The sequence below is a fragment of the Cheilinus undulatus genome, linkage group 10, assembly GCF_018320785.1.
Source record: "Cheilinus undulatus linkage group 10, ASM1832078v1, whole genome shotgun sequence".
Lineage (NCBI taxonomy): Eukaryota > Metazoa > Chordata > Actinopteri > Labriformes > Labridae > Cheilinus > Cheilinus undulatus.
Window position 1 is genome coordinate 8,783,434 of NC_054874.1, and position 21,994 is coordinate 8,805,427.

Genomic DNA, 21,994 nt, shown 5'->3' on the forward strand with positions numbered 1-21,994 from the left:
ACCTGCATATCTTTTTGCACAGTGGGAAACCATATCACTCTAATGGTTATTAAAAGTACACTCTTTTGTTGTAAAGCATGCCTCGATTTCACAGAAAACACTTTGCAATGTATAAAAATGTTCAAAAAATCTCATTAATCAGTCCCTTAAAAATGTAGCTGCCCAAAACATTGTTTTAGAGCCCACATTCAGTTAAACTCAAGAGTATCACAGGAAAAACACTGAATACTTTCCACCTTTTTCCTTCCTTCCTAAGCTTTACTTTGCCAAAAACTCCCAGCAGGCGATTTCACTCCAGTGTGAGCAACAGTGACTCAGTGGTCACTGACCTACTGTCCCTGCTGCCAGACAATAAGAGAGATGTGTTTGGTCATGCTTTAATAAGTAACAACCCCAACTGAGCGCTACCAGCAACAACGCTGACGGTTACAGTGGAGATTTAGAGTTATTTTAGGACTGGAGTCACGCTCGTCTAATCTCTTTCTGCTGTGGTCTATTATTTAACTGAGACGATAAATACAACTCTGTCATGTTTGTTCATTGACATCATTTTAGGAAACCTGAAAGCACAAAGGTGGTAGTTGTCTTATTTAGGACAAGGTGTTAAAGGTTGTTAGAGGTTGTCAGTCACACAGAAATATTCTTGTTCACTTTTGAGGACAAATTTAGCTGAGATCCTAAACAGTCACTGTCTCTTATGGTAACCGAATAGAACGTTTGGAAATAGACATTAGAAAATCAAAATACATAATGTTCTTTTTCATGGTCAAAACAGATGTGCAAAAGTTAAAGAACAGTTTGGATTTCATTTGTCATTTAAAAAAAAAAATAAGATTACAAGACGAGACACAAATGGTAATTTTTTTCCGTTTCCTGTCCCCAATAGATGTCGTCATCAACGCAGAGTGAGCCAATGAGGTGGACATGGAGCAATGACCTGCAAAGTTGATGGACTGGCCAGATTCCATGTCTGCTATCAAGCAAATCTATCTTGCAAAGCTCCAGTCTGAAATACCTGTGCCAAGTCTGGGAATGGACGGACCAATCAGCATCATTTGAGAAGAACTAGGCAGTAGCTAAGGGCGTGGTTTAGTTGTACTGCAAACTGGTAAACAATGGCCGCCAGTTAAGAGATTGGCTCAGATGTAGCTATAGCGGCAGGAACTGGATAATATTTATTTGTTAAAAGAACAGTAATGAACTGCAATGTTTTACTCTTCTCTTGACTGGCTTTTAGTATAATTTTGATTTACCATCTGACTCCACTCATAGTGAACAGCAATAGTGGCTGCCTGCCTAACTGACATTATGTAGTGTACTCCCCGGTGTTGGGCATGTCCACAGTGTCATATGTGTTTGGCTCATACTGAATGTGACAGGTAAAACATCTGTCAAATCACCAGATATGATGTTTCAGAGGTCCTACCCTTCCCAAACACAAACTATAGCAGGTTGCCCTTTACTTTATATTGTAGGACAGTGGATAGAGTCAGAGACAGGGATGAAAGAGTGGGTGAGAGACGTGGGACTTAAACTCAGGCCGCCTGCATACATCAGTCGCAATCTAATCACTTGGCCATCTGCATCCCCTAAACTGTATATTTAGGGTAAAAAATCAAAAGGATCAGTGTTGGACAAGCTAATATCTTCACTTAAGGGCATTAGTGACTGCTGCTAGCCCGCTAGCCTGTTCAGTTAAACCCTGAGTCTTGGATTATGCCAGAATCTGTTAAACCCTATGAAAAAGACTGAAAATAAGTTTAAAAAGTCATTCCTCATTCCTCACATAAATATCATTTTTATTTTGAAATAATGTTGTTTAGTTTTTGCACAGCCATGTCTGTTTCTCTGAGAAAAAGTTGTTCACCATCCTCACTGGATCATCCTTCATTGATGAAAACATTTTGAGACTAGAAACTGAAAAAAAAACATTTTTTGTTTCAATCTTATTATTTTCTTCTGTCTTTCTTTGAAATGAAAAAGGAAAATGAAGTCATTTTTGAACTTTTGCTTGTCTTGACCATGAAAATCAAAAACCTGTCTTTCAGTCATTGTTTTATGATTTCGACACAAAAAATAAGAAAATAAGACATTTTAAATTTATTGACATTTTCTTCCAAACCTGATATTCAGTTACCAACAAAAACATGACCTAAGGAGACAAGGCTTAAAAAAGTTGTTCTCATGCAGCAGAAAATAAAACATGCACACAAGAAAACTTCTTGAGCTTATAAGATTTCTTTCTTGCACACAACAAAGTTTTGCACTTATAAAACTCTGAGATACACTATACAGACTTCATTATTTGGCCACACCTGTACATTACCGAATTCAAGTGTTTCAATCAGACCTGTTGCCACAGGTGTAGAAAATCAAGCACCTAGCCATGCTGTCTCCATTTGAGAACATTTGTGATACCAAATAGGTTGTTCTGAAGAGCTCAGTGACTTCAAGCGTGGTACTGTGATGGATGCCACCTTTGCAATAAGATGGTTTGTGAAATTTGATCTCTGCTTGATATTCCATAGTCAACTGTAGGTGATATTATTAGAAAGTGTAAGTGTTTAGGAACAACAGCAGAAGACCACAGGGTGGGGTCAACAACTGGTAAGGTGCATGATGCTCATAGGTCTCCAACGCTCTGCTGAGTCCATAGCTGAAGAGTTCTGAACTTCCACAGATATTAATGTAAGCACAAGAACTGTGCAGCAGGAGCGTCATGTAATGGGTTTCCATGGCTGGGCAGCTGCATGCAAGCTTCACATCCCCAAGTCCAATGTCAAGTGTTGAATGGAGTGGTATAAATCACCACTGACACTGGACTGTGGAGCAGTGGAAGCATGTTCTGTGGAGTGACAAGTCATACAGATCTGCTAATTCACTATGTTCCTTAAAAGCACAGCTAAAAACACATCTTTTTTCCTTGGCCTTTGACTCAAATTAGATCGCTCTCTCATATCCCTTTTCTGTTAAACCAGCACTCCCGGTATTATCGTCTCTTCACACTTTGTGTTGTTTATTGTTCTTTGCTGTTCTGTATATATGGTTATTTGTACCTTGCCTTTCTCCGTAAAGCATTTAGTCAGCTTGTGCTGTTTTTATATGTGCTATATAAATAAATTTGACTTGACTTGACTTCTTCAGTCACTTGGCTAAGTCTGGGTTTGGCGGATACCAGGAAAATGTTACCAGCTTGACTGCATTGTGCCAACTGTAAAGTTTGGTGGAGGAGGGATAATCATATGGGGCTGTTTTTCAGGGTCTGGTCTAGACCCCTTATCTCCAGTGAAGGCCAATCTTTATGCTTGAGCACACCAAGACATTTTGGACGATTCTATGCTTCCAACTTCGTAGCAACAGTTTGGGGAAGGCCCTTTTCTATTCCAACATGACTGTACAAAAGCAAGGACTTCAACCCCATCAAGGAATTTGGGATGAACTGGATTGGAAATTGTGAACCAGGCCTTCTCGCCCAGCATCAGTGTCTGACCTCATAAATGCTCTATGGAAAGCCCTCCAAGAAGAGGGCCATATAGTCTATATCTGGCCTATTGGGCTCATCCTATGAGACCTTCTCAAGTGGTATGAGAAACTTTCTTGTGCTGTCAGGAGAGATGCCAACCAGAAACTTGGGGAAAAAAATCTCTGCCCTTGTCTCCTTAGTTGCTCCATAGAATCTTGGTAAACTGTGTAATAATGTTATTCATGTCATGAGAGATTTTCATGTTTTAAAATGTGATAAAAATGATATCTGAGACATTTCCCTTGGATAAACAGTCTCATTTACACTTTAAATAACATCTCTTACTGTTGGCAGTGGCTGTTGCTTCTTCACCAGAGTGACCTCCATGTATTAGGTGGGCTACACTTTGCTTTTGGTAGCAACATACTGTGACGGTGTGACGTGAGCACTCAAACAGAAAAGATTTTATGTCCGATGTCATGCTTGACAGCATAAAATAACACCTGCGATTGCTCGGTAACGGTCAAGAGTTGCTTTATGCACTTTACAAAGGTCGCATAAAACATGCACAGTGGACATAAGTGCTGATTAAGTGACATGATAACAGTAAACAAAGTGAAATATGACAGGCCCCTCTGCACCCAAATTACAGATGTGGTTATTTACAGTCAGGGATTTTCTGCTCCAGAGGTTTAACAGAGGGCTTTTACAAGCTTGGATCCAGGCTCAATGATAGCAGAGTAATGGAAAGGACACAGTAGCAGGGATAAAGGTGAACTGTAAACACCTGCCTTAGTGAACACTGGATATTTTCATAGTCATTTAAAATTCATTTGAAATAAAATCAATGAGGCCTTGATGCAATGATCAATATTTATACAAGAGTCAATAACTGGAGGCTCATGTCTAACCTATTCATTCATATCTCTCATGTTGTTCATCATTCGTCAACATGAAATAATGAATGGAGCAGATTGTGCAACAAGTGCTTCCTGTGCCTTTGCTGTGTGGACTCAGACAAACCACTCCTATAGTATGGCTGGAGAAAAGAAAAGCAGACAGGGATTATTATAAGCCCTGGTATCCGATCAGTTCGTCCTTTTAGATCTGGGTGGTTTTATTCTTCTTCCAGGCTTGATAGTGATGCATTGTACCGTTGGTGTTTTTCATCTCAGTGAGTTAGTTCCAGTTTCTGGGCAGGTTCTCAAGGATCCTGCGTCTGTGTGATGGGTTTGTCACTCCTGCAGCACGTAGATCCTCCTCAGTAACACCACTGAAAAGACAAACACATTCAGCGAGACATTCAAACACAATCTTTAGAAGGATTTACTCATTTTCAAAAAACTGACAGCATGAAATGGCTGTTAGCCTGTAAAAAAACATGCGAGTCCCAACACATTTACACAACATGACTGAGATTATTTAAGCATGTGTGAGTCTGGGGGAGGAGGTAAATGTTGACCTGACATGGCATGCTGAGCCGTTCACTCAGATCATGAGTTCAAAGTCACATGAGCACTGGTAATTTGATAAGGCCTTCAAAACTGAGACACAAGCCCTATTTGCTGCTGTCTCATAGCACTCAGGCAATCTTTACAAATACAGCTTTCTCAAACGAAGAATGAAACAAACTATGACTTAATTTACACTATACTGCAGGTGTTTTCTTGTTGCTTTAACCTGCTTTAAAGTCATTGTAAAGCTAAACTGGAAATTGGTCCCTGAACACACAAAACATGTGGAGAAAGTTTTTTTGGGTGGGGCTAAATGGACATTTTGTGACAGATTTGGCTTCCTTAATATTATCTTGCCCCCCAGTGCCACAATGATATTCCTATTAAAGCACTCAGACCATCCTGTCCTGCTACTTAAACATGAGTTGCAACAATTTCAACTTCACAGCCTGAAGCAAAGTTTCATTGCTGCAGGACACCCCTGAAAAGAGACCTAGGTCTCAGTGAATTCTTCCTGCTTATTAAAAGATAAATAGAAATAATTGTGCAAAAGTTTTGCTTGTTAGCTTCAGCTTCATTCTGCAAGTGCATTTTTCTGGATACCAGAATCTGATGAGAGATGAATAGCAATTTTAAAGTTGGGAGAGGTACATGTTATCCATGATTAGGCATGGTTAGCACATTCACACTCACAGCATCCCAGAGCAAAGGTTAGATTGAAACTCAAAGACTAACTAACACACACACACTTCATCCTTTCTGCTGTCTCTAAAGCCTGGTGTACACTGTGCAAATCAGTGATGGGTTTTCCAGCTCTTTTCAGTGATCTGTATCATTTGGCTCAGCTCTAACAGCTCCCAAACAGTTCTTGATTTATTACCATTTTGGCTTCAACTGACCTGCCAACTTAGTAATGTCATAAAATTGAATATGTGCTAATATTTCACTCCAATCGAAACTTCAACCTCTGAAGTAGTGATGTGCGATCCCACTGATTTCCTTTCCGGTCTGATTCCAAGTAAAATTCAGGCTGGTATCGCCGATACTGATCTGATACCAATACTTGCCATGAATGCTTGATCTTATTTAGATTCAGCCATCTATGCAGACTTTCAAAACAGCCTACACTAAGACAAAAAGAATTAATAGTTAATACAGGTAAAGCATTTTAAATGCTTTACCTTACAGGTAACCTTACCTCACTAAATCTAGGCCTACTGAGTGGATGTGAGGTGATCTCAGGGACATAGATTTTTACTGCAGGCTGAAATCATGCAGCTGTTTATTGTTGCATTTGTTTATTTATTTCATTAATAACCATATTTATTAATGGACATTTGAATAGAATAGGATTCCATAGCTGTAAGACTGTAGGGAACTCCCGTTGTTTGATCATTAACACAAAAACCTAACTCTAGAAGACAGACATATACTACTTTCCCAAAATTCAGGGACAGTGCTACACATCGCCAACAGCTCATTATTTTCTCTATCTGTACCTGGAAGGTGTCTGCCTGCAGCACCAAAGGACTCAGAGTGTGATGTCTGTCTCGCCTTAGCAGCACCTGTCTCTCTCTTCTCTCCTGCTCTTTGGATCGCCTCATCATATTCTGTTTAATGGTTGATTCAAAGATGTTTAACTGTCTTAATACTTAACTGTCTTACCAAACACATCACGTGCTGCGTCGTTGCTGTTTGTGGAGCTGAACTAGCTCCACATGACTGCGTTTATGTTTGGCCATTGTTGCCAACTGGACTGACCGAGCAGCAGCGTGCTGTGAACCTGTGACGCTCTTATAGAGCCGTATTATGCATATGACTGACAGGCGAAAGAAGAAGTAGTTCCTACCAACTGGGAATCATTATGACAAGTTCGCGATAGTATTTTTACTTTCTACTGTATTCCTGTTAATGGTAAACTATACATTTGCCCACATTTATTAAAATATAAATATTTTTACATGAGAATCAATTCTAGAACATAAATCCCTGGAATCGGATGGCGGCATCACTACTCTGAAGGCAAAATTTCTCCCATAAGAAATAAATAGCAGTTCTGATTTGGTTTGAAAAGGCGTATTTAGCAGCCTATTTACCTGAAATAATCCAGATCGTCCCAGCCATTGAGACTGAGTCCCAGTGTGTATCTCTGAAGACCTAAAGCACTGAGAAGCTCCCGCACAGTCTCTGGAGCACCTTGGAGAACAGAAACCTGAAACAGAGGAACTTATGTCTTTCACAGAGAACTGGAATCAAGTCAATCATAAACTGTCCTTAAGACCAGAGTCCTACCTCTTTGTCCCAGCAGTGGCCTCTCTCTACGTGCACTGAAGGGCCATTTCTGTAACTTACTCTCTGGTTGGGTATGGAGGGGCCTCTCTGCTCACTGGGGAAAAAGTCAACCTCGCTGAGAGACTTGGCGATTTGCAGAGCGGTGAGGGAGTTGTCTCCTGTAGGTGCAGGCGGCTGCTGATCCACTATCCAGGGCACGGTGGCCTGGCTGTGTGCTAAGTGAGTGGGGATGTAGGGGAACGCTGACGGCTTCTTAGCTGCCCGGACAGGATTGGTTCTTTCTGGAAGAAGCTGATGCAGATCCCTTCTGGTCTTTTCCTTGATGATAGCTGAGTGGTTCATATATAAGTTCCTCAGGTTCTTCTCTGGCAGTATGGAGTCCTGAACTATGTTTTTACCTTGGTATTTATCTCTGGGTTGTGGAGTCTGTTCCTGGTACTGTGGCATGGCGTTACTTGAGGGTGGAGGAATGGGAGATGGGTTTTTGGCAGGGAAAAGCTGATAGGAGGAGTTGGTTTGGGGTGTATGAAGATCATTTGTTGGGGTATACTGGGGCAGGACGGCTGGAATTTCAATCTCTGTAAAGTCTGATCTGCGACAGGGCCTTCTGTCAAACCCCGGACGTCCTGAGACTTTTGGGAGCTGCAAGGCCTCATTCCCTGACCAGATCACCTGAGGATCCCTCCGCGGGGGGAGAGCCTCCTCTACCCTGCGTGTCACCGACACACCCTCAAAGATGAAGTAGGCTGGATTGGTGTAGCTGCTTGGGGTGAGTTTGGAAGGAGGTGCCGATGACCTGAAAAAAAAAACCATGTATGACTCAAATATTTTCATCCGAGAAGACCTCAAAACATAAGAAAGCATGTTTCACTGCTGTGAGGCAGGATTTTATGGCTCTCGATTAATCAGAGCGGAAATTTATTTATCTAATTTGAAGTTAATTGCTAATAATAACCATTTTATACCCTTTTGTTCAATGTAGTTAATTTAACAGTGTCTCCTAAATTCATGTGTGGATTGCTGAAATATGCCCATCTAGCTCAGTGGTTTGTAAATGGTGTGCTGAGGACACACTGGTTGGCCTTTAGACACCTCTAGGCATGCCATGGGAATTTGTTCCTTGTTACCACAGCTGTACAACAACTTAAGATACTGCAACATGTGTTAAGGAGGCTTACAGAGGCCCATAGGGGATAGAGGGTGAAGCTTTGTGGGGCCCAGAGTCATGAAGGTAGCAGAGACATAGTCTATCCTTCATGTAAGCAATTATAAGCTTTTACAAATACCTATTAGTACTTCCTAATGGGGAAAAATACCCATTTTATCTTTTAATCTGCTCCAAAGTTGATTGAAGCCTGGATATTGTTAACTGGGAGCTAGCACCCATGCAACAGACCATATATTAATATTACTAAATGACATCTGTGTGGGCCTATGTGGGCCTTTCAGGGGCACAGCCATTTCTATGGGCCTGATGAAGCTATTTTTCATGGATATGAAGATGGTGTGCCTTGAGATTCTGTCCTGATCTTAGGTGGGCCTTGGGCAGAAGCCCCTGAATTTGTTGTCTGAGCCATCATTCAGCTAGAATAATTTCAAATTATGAAAACCCAAATAAAACTGTCAGTTTAAAGTCCATAACAGGATAAGCTGAAGCCTAGCCTCCTGGATAAGAACTAAAATGCACCGCAAAATCACAATCTATATACAGTAATGAACAAAACTTATAAGCATGTTGGGAGCTGCATTAAGGAGTAGATATGGTGAGTAAGCCACCCAAGGGCACTATCTGGTGTTAAGGAGGATTGTCACAACCCTGGTTGTGCTCTGGGTGTCCTTGCATATTACCAGAGACACAAGTGGGTGTTGTGAAGTGGGGGGGGGGCATGAGATGTTTTCACATTGTTGTTACAATAAATTACCTTATAAAATATGATTTTTCCAAGATTGCTGTGTTCTTTTGTGTTATACCTGTATTGAGGAAGGCTTAGTGATAGTGCATGGCTGTTCATAACATTATATATAACATTATATATTTATTGTCTAGCTAGTGGGAGTCCCTACTCTGGCACTATTAATTTGGGGGTCCTAGGCTGAAAAGCTCAGGGAACCCCCGGTTTAGTGTATCGTCCGGGCAAGTAGTAGGGTTGCCACAAGCCCCTAGTTGTGCTGTGAATGTCTGAGGGGCTCGAAAAGTGACGAAAGTCTCCAGGCATATTACCAGGGGTGAAAAGGCCTGGACAAAAGAGCTTGAGCTTGACCTTTGCTGCCAAGCAACACGTTTGTGTCGGCATGTGTCGAGCCAGACTCCAGCTCCCCGCCCCTCATCTGACGCATAGGTGGGAGTGCTGTTGCTGTTTGCCAGTGGGCTAAAGGCTGCCTCAACCCCACTTCCTAACCTGTTTCTGGGTAACATCTCCTATATGGCAACTGTCATTACCGGGCTTTAAAACCACTCTCAGAGAAAAAAAATCAGACTATAACAGATGTATTTCATTTAGAGAGAATGAGATCTATTCTTAAAATCAACCTTTTGAAATTTGAGATTGCTAGGTATCCACTACTCTCCTTTTTCAGACCTAAAACAATCAGTTAAACTTGTATATGCAATGTCAGGTGGTGCTCCTCAGGAAGGTTGAAGGCTTGGGTGGGGTGGGTTCTTGTTCTGTTGTTCATTTTGTACTCTGATGAAACAACATTTTGCCTACCAACAAGGAATAAGTAATCCCTTTTTATAGATAGACAGTGATGTCATGCTTTTGTTAAACTGTTGTTGGTTGAAGAAATGTTTATGTGAATTCCATGTGAGGCTCCTATTTTCCTCCATAAGCCTTTGAAATAAAGCTTTATTTCTGAAACCAATCTCAGTGACATAACTCAAACTATGACCATGTTTGATACAGTTTAAGGTTAAAAGCTATAGCAGGTCAAAAGAGGTCAAAGTTGTTGGTGACCTCACCTGTTAACTTGGACACGAGAAGATGCAGGAGACACATGTCCCCTCACAGGATCTTTCTCAAAAAGGAACATCTCTGAAAAAGTCAAATCACAGGAAGAGAACATTAAGTTTCTGAACAGGAAGTATTCAAAATCTGCATGTGGCATTTGGACTAAAGGCCATGCCAGGTTTCATCATCACACAGCAGAGTGGTGTTTATGTGTGTTGTTGGAGTGTCTGACCTGGTGACATTATACCCATCTGTCCTGGTTTCACTGTCTCAGGATGCATCTGCTCAGGGTCAGTCATTCACGAGCCAAAAGAGGAAGCGGTCGATAGATACCAGCAAGTGTAAAGCCAAGCCAGGGATCATTGAGAAACCAAATAGAGGAAGCAATGTGAGACTCACAGGAGAGTCAGAGGAGACAGAGACAGTGGAGATGTGAAAGTTTAGTGGGAAGTGATAGTGCAAGCAGGGCAGAGAGTTATGACAGGAGCTGTTCCAGCTAACCCACCGTAGGACTTCTCCTGCTTCCCTCGTCTGTCTTTGGGTACATGGATCCTCACCCGTCCTCTTATGGAGCCCATCTCCTCGCCACGATGACTTAGAAATGTCTCAAACTGCTCCGATGCTCCAAAGAGGGAGTGCAGAGCAACACAGCATTCACCTGTTGAAAAGAATAACCAGAAGATCAACAGGATATTTTCTCACCAGATTTTTTCAGCATGATTACCTTAGACTTTGACACATTCCTTAACCTGCAGTTTGTTGTTAACACATATAGAACCTGGGGCTGATTTATGCTCGCTGCCATCTTGCCGCCATTATTACTGTAGTAATATGTCAGCATCTGCTGCTGCCTGCTGACTGTGACAGCAGCTTGGATAGTTGGATTAAACACATTAGACAGGGGGTCTTCTAGGGCCCTGCTGTGTTGGGGAAAGAGTTAGATCCAAAGATCTTTTTCTAGCTTGTAGGAAAAAAGGTAATCGACGAACATTTTCAGTCAACGTTTTATTCAACGCTCTTTGCCAGGTTAGCACAAATGCTACTGATCCAACACATATGCAGTCATACCAACAAATTATTTCTGGAGAGAGTCCGTTCACTGGCCTATTCAGGGGCCCGGCCATTTCTGTGAGTCAGCTCACATCTGATAGACGTTGATCAAGCAATCTTAACTTTAGTTAGATTTTGCATGTTGTTAGCCTCATAGCAAAATTGCGTAAGTCATTTTTGTCCTTATTGTAATATCGGTCTAACTCTACTCTCCTAACGCTGCTGGTTCATTGTGCCTTATTTTTCTGAAAACCTTAAAATATGACTTGGGCAATTATGCTATGAGCTGGCTGGAAGGAGTAAAACCATCTTTGTCATTAAAAGCTTTCAGGGTGGCTCTTTGCTCTTGTTTTAATAAAGTAATGTTGTGCTGTTATGATATAAACTGCCACTTTAGCTACATCTGAGCAAATTGCTACACAAGTGGCAGCCATTGCTATTGGCTCACAGTTTTACTAAACCCTGCCTGCAACTACCACCTCGTTCTCAAATGATGCAAATTGGCTGAACTGTTTTCAGTTTGGCACAAACGTCGATCGGAGCTTTGCAAGATGAATTTGCCTGATGACAGTCATGGATTGTGTCTGGCACATCCATCTGCTTTGCAAGGTTAGGATTGGTATATTAATGAGACAAATAATCTTGGATTTTAAGCAACAACAAATCCCACATATATCAGGAAAAACTTCTTCATTAATAATTTGTTTTCAGTAATCCAGCAAGTGCAAGCTCCTCTGTCCAAAACATGGTATAATCTCTTTATTGGTTGTTAGTGCTTCTGTTTTGTTCTTAACAAAAAAAGGAAGACATTTTACTCTTTATGGATAAACTGTCATTAGCGGTCATTAGCTAAACCAGCAGAGATGTATGGAGCAGTCAATCAAACAGAATTAAATTGCATTGTGACCAACCGTATGACTCGTATCCATCACATGACTTGACAGACAACAGCAGGTGCTGATCCTGAAGGTACTCCATGTCAGACATGATTGGAAGAAGCTTTGGAAAAAACAGAGGTCTCAACTTAGGAGAAAAAAACTAAGCTTTAACCTGAATAAGAATGGACTGAGCCTCTAACCTTCGGTAGCTGTTTGAAGGACCAGCCCAGTTTGAGAAACCCAGGAACATCACAGCTCTGTGAATCATTTTCAGATGAGCGTCGAGTCTCTGCAGAAAAAGATTTGAAATGATTCATGTAGCCATGCTTCATGATACTGTATAGAAAATGTGTTTTAATGCGACTCCATACCTTCAAGACACATTGAATGAAATTCAATGAAGAACTTTGCTTTGCTTGCTGTCTTCACGATGGCCTCAATGCCTTCAAGCTCTATCCAGGCTTTCTCCACACTTGAGTTTGTTTCTGTGCCAGACAAAACAATGCAAAACAATCCAATTCAGATAAGAATAAATATGTTATCATTCATTGGTTTGTTTTTAGAGCGTCAGAATGATGATGGCACCTGTTTTGGAGCTGAACTGTGAAGTCACTCCCACTTGGAATGTGGCAAAAACCGGCGAGTGATCACTGGTGAAGATGTCATCTGTGCAACCTAGAGAGGGAAATGTGTTCAGTACCGCGGCTAAAACCTGTGCAGAGGACTGTCAGATAAGCAGGTATCAAAACTCAAGATGTGTCAAAAGCGTGATTTATGACAAAAGAGGAAGTTTTCCACCCAGTGCTTGTACTGATATGATGTTTGAGTTATTCTTAAACTCAGCCTGTAATGAAGGGAAATGACTCTGTTTCTCTCTGGACCACAGACCAGGATGTAGGTTTAACTGTTTTCGTATGTAGGGTTGCTCACATTTTACGGTGGTGAGAATGAAAAAAACTGCATATGTCTAATTTGGGTTTACTGTGTAAATGTATGGTTATGTCTAGACCTTTTGCACTGCCCATTCCTTCCTCTGAACATTTTGTTTTATTGCTCCAGATCTTACCGTACGCTGTGCAGATGATGTGTGTGTCTGGGTAGGACTTCCACAGAATCCTGTCACACCACGAGGGAACATTTACTCTCACCTGCAGGAACAGATTTAGATTTATACACAAACAATAAATTCTATGTTTGTCTGTCAGAATGTTAGACAGAGAAAGCACAAGCATGTGTGCTTCTGTTGTCATGTTAAACATGCCTTTTTTTTTAGTCTGTAGGTTATGCTACAAAACCTATTTTTAGTGGCCGTGGCAGCTGCTCTCAAAGCCAACTTAGCCTACAGACCCCTTCAACAGGATTAGGTTACACAGAGAGATATCTTAAGAAGTGAGTCAGCTTTATACTTAGAGTGCTTTGAGGGTCTTTTCTTTGTTGTACTATACTGGTACAGTACATCTTAAATATAGCATCAGTCAGGGTGGTGTGAGTTACATGGAGGAATAAGGCAAAGACTGAAATAAGGCCATTCCCCATTTAGCCTAATACAATTACAGCAAATGAACAAAATATTCTGAGGCATCTTTTCAGGTAGAACTACAGGACAAACCCAAAACCTGAAATATAAATAGAAAGTCATCATATCTTCATATATACACGTCACTAGGACAGGTGTGACTTGTACAGGTAGGAAAGTAAGATCCCTATTGAAGCAGCATTCTCCTTCACATAGAGTGGTGTCAAAAAGTATTTCCCCCCTTCCTGATTTCTTTTTGTTGCATATTTGTCACACTTAAATGTTTCACATCATAAAACAATTTTAATGTTAGATAAATTAATCTGAGTAAATACATTTTATCTATTAAGGGGAGAAAGCCAACCAAATCTACCTGGCCCCTGGTGAAAAAGGTTATTAGCCCCTAAACCTGCATTTGCGATAACTGATGATTAGTCTTTCACATCGCTGTGGAAGAATTTTAGCCCACTCCTCTTTGCAGATTTTTTTTTCAGCCACATTGGAGGGCTTTCCAGCATGAACAGCCTGATTTAAATCTGAACTTTGACGATGCCACTCCAAAACCTTCATTTTGTTTTTTTAAGCCATTTAGAGGTGGACTTTCTGGTGTTTTTTAGATCATTGTCCTGCTGCATAACCCAAGTGTGCTTGAACTTCAGCTCACTAATGGCCAGACATTCTCCTTCAGGATTTTTTGGTAGAGAGCAGAATTCATGGTTCCATGAATTACTGTAAGTGGTCCAGGCCCTAAAGAAGCACCAATCACACTACCACCACCATGTTTGTTGGTATGATGTTCTTTTTATAAAATGCTGTGCTGGTTTTACTCCAGATCTAACAGGATCTTCCAAATGCTCAACTTTTGTCTCGTCAGTCCACAGAATATTGTCTCCAGAGGTCTTGAGGATCTTCAAGATGTTTTTTGTCAAATGTGAGACAAACCTTTGTGTTCTTTTTGATCAGTAGTGGTTTTTGCCTCGGAACTCTCCCATGGATTTTGCCCACTCTTTCTTTTTGTTGACTCATGAACAATGACCTTAACTGAGTCAAGTAAGGCCTGCAGGTCTTTAGATGTTGTTTTTGGTATCTTTATGGACCTCCTGGATGAGTCATGGCTGCACGCTTGGAGTATTTTTGGTAGGCTGGCCACTCTTTGGACAGGTTCCCCACTGTTCAAAGTTTTCTCCATTTGTGGGTAATGGCTCTCACTGTGGTTTGCTGGAGTCCCACAGCCTTAGAAACATCTTTGCAACCCTTTCCAGACTGATAGATGTCAGGGACTTTGTTTCTCATGAGTTCTTGAATTTATTAAGTTGCAACAATGATGTGTTGCTTTTTGAGAACTTTTAGCCTACTTCACTTTGTCAGAGAGATTCTATTTCAGGGATTTCTGGGTTCAACAGGTATGGTAATAATTAGGACTGAGTGGTGCTAGTGAAACTGAATTCAGCTTTCTAAAAAATGAGGTTAATCACAGTTAATTCAATCAAATATGCAAAAAAACAAAATAAATCAGAAAGGGGGCAGATACTTTTTCCCAGTACTGTATCAAACATTCATATTTATTTCATGCTACTGTACCACTCAGAAATCCACCAATTCATTTTATTCATTATGTTTACAGAGATCTACCTCATTAAAATTTGCTTGATATGGAGACATTTTATGGCTTTTTGAAAGTATAAACATTGATGTTGGAGTCAGAGGTTTTCCCGAGGATTCTTTTTCAACATCTATTTTGATGCAACTAAATTCCTTCTTAGCACCTTATTTAAATTTAAAATTCATGACATAATCATTGAAAGTAGTTTAAAGTAATTTTAGATGTGCACCTCACATTTGATGCATGCTATAATGGCTATATCTTGAGGCCTCTTGGAGCATGTGGGCCCAGGCAATTATGTATTTTTTTCCAATGGTAAAACCATCAATGGCATCAGGTTCCATGACATGAAACAACACTGGAGACAATAAATAGCTACACATGATGTTATATTAATCTATCTGATTCTTGCCAAGATGTTTTAGTCTGGACGCGTGCTGGTGGCGCACACAGCCTTCAGTAGATCCATACTACTGGTATGGTTCAAAATCTGAAGTTTAGAAGTATTAGTGATTCTGGTGTCTTATAATTTCTTGCTGCTCAGAGATTTAAAGGGTACTGAGTTTTGAAAATGGATCCTCTGTCTAGTGCTCTAGTATTTTTCCGTGCATCCTTTTCCTGTTTCCCTGAGAATTTCTTGTGAAAGAGCAAATTACTCACCCCTGAAGTCTTGTACTTCTGCCAAAGGTAACAATCTCTGGAGCCTCGTTCGTACCGATAAGTGGGTGGAAATGCAATCTTCTCTTCCTCTTAAACACGATAAAGACAGAGAAGTTCAGAGTGTGGTAAACAAAAGCAGAGCTGAAACAGTTTTAACACCATCTATTTATTAACACATCCTATAGTTTTTAAATGAAAGTATGGAGGGCAGAAGCCAAAGGTAAAAACTAGTTGAGAACATGGATTAAAATGTCACATAATCATGAAAGATAACAAAACAATAAAAACTTGAACCCATTCATTAAAGATGCAGTGTGTAAAAATGGGAATACTGGTGACATCTAACAGTCAGATTCCAGATTGTAATGTTCACAGGTTATAACTGTGGCAACCAGTGGAATTATAAGGAAATGTGAATCAGTTATTTGGTTCCTTCTGTGTAGACCTTAATGGCTCCACACTCCCTGGCCGCTGCCTTTTCAGCACCCTTCCCTCGAGTAGATTGAGGGTCATAAATGCACGGACAAACCGCCTGAAGAACAGCTTTTACATCAGGGCTATGAATGCACCACTCAATCACCGTCCTTGCCCTTTTTAATATCATTTACTGAATTTAATGATTATTTATGAGATTTGATGATTATTTATTGGGCTGAGGGGTATTGGTTTTTATGTTATTTGATTTTATTGTTTGGGAAATTGTTCTTATGTTTATAAATTATTCACTGATGTTGCTAAGTTGTTGAGTTTGCCAAACTGCATTTTGTTGACGATATAAAGGATTTTATACACTAATTTAGATATGCCTGTTATATGCCTGTTTATAAATTATAATTATGTTCTTTTATTTTACACCAAGTTTGTTCTGCTAAAATGCTGCTAGGCTAAATATTACACACTGCACCTTTAAGTGTTAAAATTAGCCAAAAAGTGATATCTTTTTAAATTTTGTTCTCACATTTTTGATTCAAAATTGAATTGTAAAGACAGACAAAGATATACGTAAAAAAAAAAAATACTAAAGTAAATTTTAAAGAAGAAAAAAAATGTAAATAATCATTCAATCAAGTGCATAAATAAATGTGTAAAATAAAAGTTGATTTTTAGAAAAATGTATTGATTAATATCCATAAGGGCTGACAAACACTTAAAATTTTAATCGCTATTGATCTCAGAACTTCTGTAGTTAATCGCGATTGGTCTTTCCTTTGTGTTGCATTTCTAAATTTCCCCAATTTTGCATTTAAATTTGATTTTATTTCATGTAGGATTTCTGTACTGGCCTGACTTCCTGTTTGGATAGGGATCCGATTTTGTTTGGTAGAAATTTAGGAATTTTGGGTAGGTTGATGTTAATGACATGAACTTACCAATAGAAAAAGGAACTTGTTATGGATTAAAAGGGAAAAATGGGAGCAGAATAAGGTAAATATTCAATGTCACAAGGTGTAGATGATTCTTGACTTGTCCTTCAAGCTGTCTGTGAGTTTTTAAAGTGAAATGAGAAATTAAGGAGCAGTGATGGGCTTATTTTACATCACTGTGGCTGCAGAGAGACGCTGCAGTGGCTCTACCAAAATGTGCTGAAAGGAACAATAGAGTATGTCATTAAGCAAGATTGAGAGATATAATGCACTAATTGTGGGCCTTAATTAATCATGATGGATGCATTAATGCTGACAGCACCAATGTAAATTTAAACAAATAAAAGAAATAGATAAAATGTAAAAAAAAAATTGGGGGGGTTATTCATTCATTTTTTTATTTTAACAGCTTCTGCTTCTCCATACTGATGTGCAGACACTGTAAAATTACTGACATATAACTATTTTAAGTTCCCAGTACAGATTAGAGCAGTGGTTCTCAACTGGTGGGTCCTGACCTGAAAGTGGATCGAGAAGCCATCCAAAAAAAAAAAAAATCTATGACATGCTCTTATTTTGAAGGATATGTCTCCATCTTATTTACCCATTATATCTTTTGTATTATTTCTAGTAAAACTGGCCCATTATACCTAAAAACATTTGTCTGTGATTGCAAAATGTAAGAAATTTGGATTAATATTTTGTGAAGGAAATATTGGTGGGTCCTGATGTTAGACCAGTTGAGAACCGCTTGATTAGAGAACAACTGGAAATTGAAACTGACTGAAATTGAGAAAGGCTTTCCTCTTGTGTCTCTCTCGGGTCAGCTGATCTGCACACATGAGCTCCTCAAACTCTCTCTTAGACACGTGTTTCAGGATATCCTGCAGTCAGAGCGACACGGAGGAAAATAGCACTGATGTTGGGAAACTCTTCATTGACTATAACTGATGTCACAATAAATCCTCAACAATTCTAAGTCAGAGTATAAAATCTCAATGTAGGAATAAAAACAGTCAGTCTGACCTGAACATCCAAGTCAAGTCTGTAGTTGAGATCTCCACACCAGAAGAGATGAGCGAAGCGTAGGCTGATGTCAAAGGCGCTGAGTTGTTTGTCCCCTAAAGACAGGAGCCTGAGGATATCCACAAAGTTCTGGTTCCTCCTGGACATGGCATATTTTACAAGAGATGATAATCAGCCATTTAAATTCTACATTTAAATGAAACAAGAGCCCAAAACACTGATCTTAACACATCATACCTCAGAACTTTCTCACTTCCAGAGGTCAGGTGGCAATTAACAAAACCAAAAGATGTTCCCCCAAAGAGGAAGGAGATCCCAACAGCACCCTTGTTACCTGGAACAACACAGTCTCAACCTTGAAGATGTAGTTCAACAAAATCTGATGTTGTCTTTTTGAATTCTGTGCTGGTGTACTGTAATGAGAGGGTTATTTTCCTTTCTCTGTTTGTGTACTTGTGATGAGAGCTCATGCAGGGCAGCATACCTAATGTGTTTCCCAGGCCGGTCTTCACGCTGGCTGTGTTCACATGGCTGACTCGACTCTCGTGCTCAGGCTTCACAAACACAGCCAGCCTCATATTCCAGAGGGACTGTACTGCCACCTACAGGACAATGCGGCACATTACAGCAGGGAGCAGAACAAAAGTCTACCAGTCAAAGAACACTTAGGCAGTGATTTTTCTACCAGTGAGAGTCAGTTCTTTAACACCAGGCTTCATTCAGTTCATACAACGAAACAGAAACTTATTGTGGAAAACCAACTTCCAAAATAAAGTAATGCTTGCTATTATTTCAAAGCGAAAATGAAATCCCTAACACTCAATACATTTACCAAAAAGAGTGAATACTTTTTAAGTGGCTTTTTGCTGTCATATCCACCTTTGTGATACAACTTAACTGCCCTACGTAGGTTACACAGTGTCATATATCTTGGTTTAATGGCTGCCCATAAGAGGAGGAAAGGGGAAAGCTTTCTGGAGTCCAGTCTCATTGGAGGGCCATGGAGGTTAAGATAAGTTATCCACCCTAGATTCAAACAATAATATTTTACTTTTGACCTAAAATACCCAGCATTAACTATCTAAATTACAAAAATACACATTTATTTGTGTTTGCTTCAGTAGTATGAAGCCTGTTTCAAAATGCAAACCACTTTTTTTCTTTAAATTGGTACCAGCCTTCTTAATTTGTAATGTTAACATGGTGCAGAGTTCAACTGAACTTAACTGTTGGGCCGTCATTGAACAAAGTGTGAAAACTTTTAAGTATATATTTTTGGGTGTTTTTATGCCTTCATTTGACAGATGAGGATATTGAATAGAGTCAGAAACAGGGATGAGGGAATGGGGGAGAGACATGCAGGAAAAGAGACCCGAACTTGGATTGCTCGTGCAAATGGGGCGCACCCCAACCACCATCTGCGCCCCATATTCATGACTTCCAACAGTACACAGGCTCTAGTTGCGATGCTTACTTGGGGTGATGGCTGTGGTAGCCAGTGGAATGACCAAAAAAAAAAGCATATGTGTTATTTGGTCTCTTCTGTGTTACTGTAAAAACATGCAAGATGCAAAAGTCAAAGATTCTAGAGTCTGTGGAAGAGACCCTTCCTATGCATGAATAAAAGCCTTATTCTAAGTTCATTGAAATAAATTAAAAAAAAAATTATGAAGCCAGGTGATTAAACACTGACTGAGATAGGCTTACTTTAGGTAACATTTTTACTGTTTGTTCAGGTAAATGCTACTAAGGCAAATATTACACACTGCGCCTTCTAAAGCTGAACAGTGTAATGTCATTCCAGGATCTGCAATAAAGCTGTAAGGGCAGAAAATAAAGAAGGAGAAAAAGCTAATTAGTACTTTAACCCCAACAATAATGTGCTTTTAAACTCTGATCAGAGCCATGCCAAAGAGGCAAATGTTTTCCAGAGACAGACACTAGCGCTGTTGATCCTGCGCACTAGGCTACACCCCCTTTTCTTTAACCCTTAGGGGCCCACGATCACGACGGCATGATTTCAACATTTGCTATTTTTATCACATGATAGCATGAAAATAAAGCTTCATTTTGCACTGGAATCTTTTAGTGAGGAAAGTGTGATTTTTTTTAGCTTTCTTTCTGTTTTTGTTTGATGTCAGTAGGCCAAGTAAAACGGGAAATATGATCATTTGATACAAAAATTAATTTTACACAAAGGGGACAGTGGACCGACTGCACAGCAGTGGCTCTCAAAGTGGGGGTCAGGACCCCCTGGGGGGGTCATGAGACACAGAGAGGGTGTCGCGAGATGCCTTCAAAAAACAAAGAACATTTTTAAATCATATATTTTGCCAATTTTTGTAGAAATACAGTGTTCAACAAATTTATTAGACCACCTTTCATATTTGTCTCAGAGACCATCCAGCATCATGAAGTGCTTTAATGTGGACACTTTCATTTTCAGTGAGCTCTCCATGTTTTACCATTTTGAACAGGAATGAGGGATTTCAAACTGAATTCACCCAAATTTGAGCCGGCTCACTGGGCTTTTCTGAGAAGTCAGAAATTAATCAAGCATAACATTCAACCACTAAAACTCATTTTCTGTTCAGGAATGCAAGTAAATAACTACAATTTGACATATTAATCAAGAAATAATAATGTGCTTAACTATTTTTCAGTTTTTCTGTAAATCAGTAAATTTGAAAATTCATGGATAACAATAATAATTATATTTTAGCATTAAAAATATCATTTGGGTTAAAGAGCTTCTACATATTGGTGTATTATCCATTGCAGAAACATAAAAAACGATTTTGGTAATTACCAATGCTGTTAATTTAGGGCAGCTGTGGCATAAACCTTACTTTGGTTAGGGTTAGGGTGGTCTAATAAATTTGTTAAGCACTGTATATGCATACAATAAGCTCAGTTTGAAATAAAAACATGGTCATCTGTTGAAATTTATGCTGAAATCAAAGTAATATTTATGAAATCCTTAAAATTTAGGTCTGCACATGCTTGGCACAGATATGTTCAGCTATGCCTCAAGCACCCTTAGTGACCATGGTGGTCCCCAGTTTCAGTCACTGTTATTTTGGGGGTTGTGGGCTGAAAAGTTAGGGAACCCCTGCTATACAGGACTGGCACTGGTATTTTTTTCATAATCTCAGCATTTTGTAATTTCTTTTTAAAAATGGCAATATATTGTTTTAAATATCAATTAAAAAAAACAATTTTAGGGAGGTTTGTGTTTTTTGGCGGTCCTATATCTAATACAGTAAATAAAACATTAAAAAATATATAGTTTTCATTTCATAAAGTTGAGGTAGTGATGAAAAAATGATACCAAACATAAGCATGTTATATATTTTCTGAGCGTTTTTTTTTCTTGTCACAGAAAAAGTATTAACAAAATGGCAAAATAGCTGTGGACCTCTAAGGGTTAATTAGAGTTTGAGCCTTTGTTTTTGTAATATTAATACTGTAGTGGGCAATTGGATGGTTATATCAGTGTGTATAGTTAATGTTAAAGGTGCATTTTATAAAACTGGGGATCAGAAGATTGTAATGCTCACTTCTGGTTGTCACTGTGGCAATAAGTGGAATTAAAAAAAAGGTTTTCTGTCATTTGATCCCTGTTATCCTCTGAGCTCTCTGTGAGTTTTTAAGTGTTGGATTTATTTTATATCACTGTGGCTGCAGAAAGATGCTGCAGGGGCCTTTACCAAAGTGTGCTGAAAGGAGATAAAGCATGC

At 39.5% G+C, this 21,994-nt stretch overlaps 1 protein-coding gene across 1 annotated transcript in view; it reads right to left on the reverse strand.

Moving 5' to 3' along the window:
• Nucleotides 1-1,607: 1,607 nt before the first annotated feature.
• Nucleotides 1,608-21,994, reverse strand: part of inppl1b (inositol polyphosphate phosphatase-like 1b) — a 39,611-nt gene continuing 19,224 nt past the window's right edge. Inside the window, exons 13-27 of the mRNA XM_041797154.1 lie at nt 18,739-18,856; nt 18,492-18,588; nt 18,255-18,393; nt 18,013-18,112; nt 15,865-15,953; nt 13,152-13,233; nt 12,671-12,760; nt 12,457-12,570; nt 12,286-12,374; nt 12,119-12,206; nt 10,663-10,815; nt 10,169-10,241; nt 7,210-8,005; nt 7,014-7,129; nt 1,608-4,736 (exon numbers count right to left, since the gene is read on the reverse strand). Coding sequence (XP_041653088.1) covers nt 4,643-4,736; nt 7,014-7,129; nt 7,210-8,005; nt 10,169-10,241; nt 10,663-10,815; nt 12,119-12,206; nt 12,286-12,374; nt 12,457-12,570; nt 12,671-12,760; nt 13,152-13,233; nt 15,865-15,953; nt 18,013-18,112; nt 18,255-18,393; nt 18,492-18,588; nt 18,739-18,856 — 2,238 coding nt within the window. The 3' untranslated portion in view covers nt 1,608-4,642. The remainder of the gene's footprint in view (nt 4,737-7,013; nt 7,130-7,209; nt 8,006-10,168; nt 10,242-10,662; nt 10,816-12,118; nt 12,207-12,285; nt 12,375-12,456; nt 12,571-12,670; nt 12,761-13,151; nt 13,234-15,864; nt 15,954-18,012; nt 18,113-18,254; nt 18,394-18,491; nt 18,589-18,738; nt 18,857-21,994) is intronic.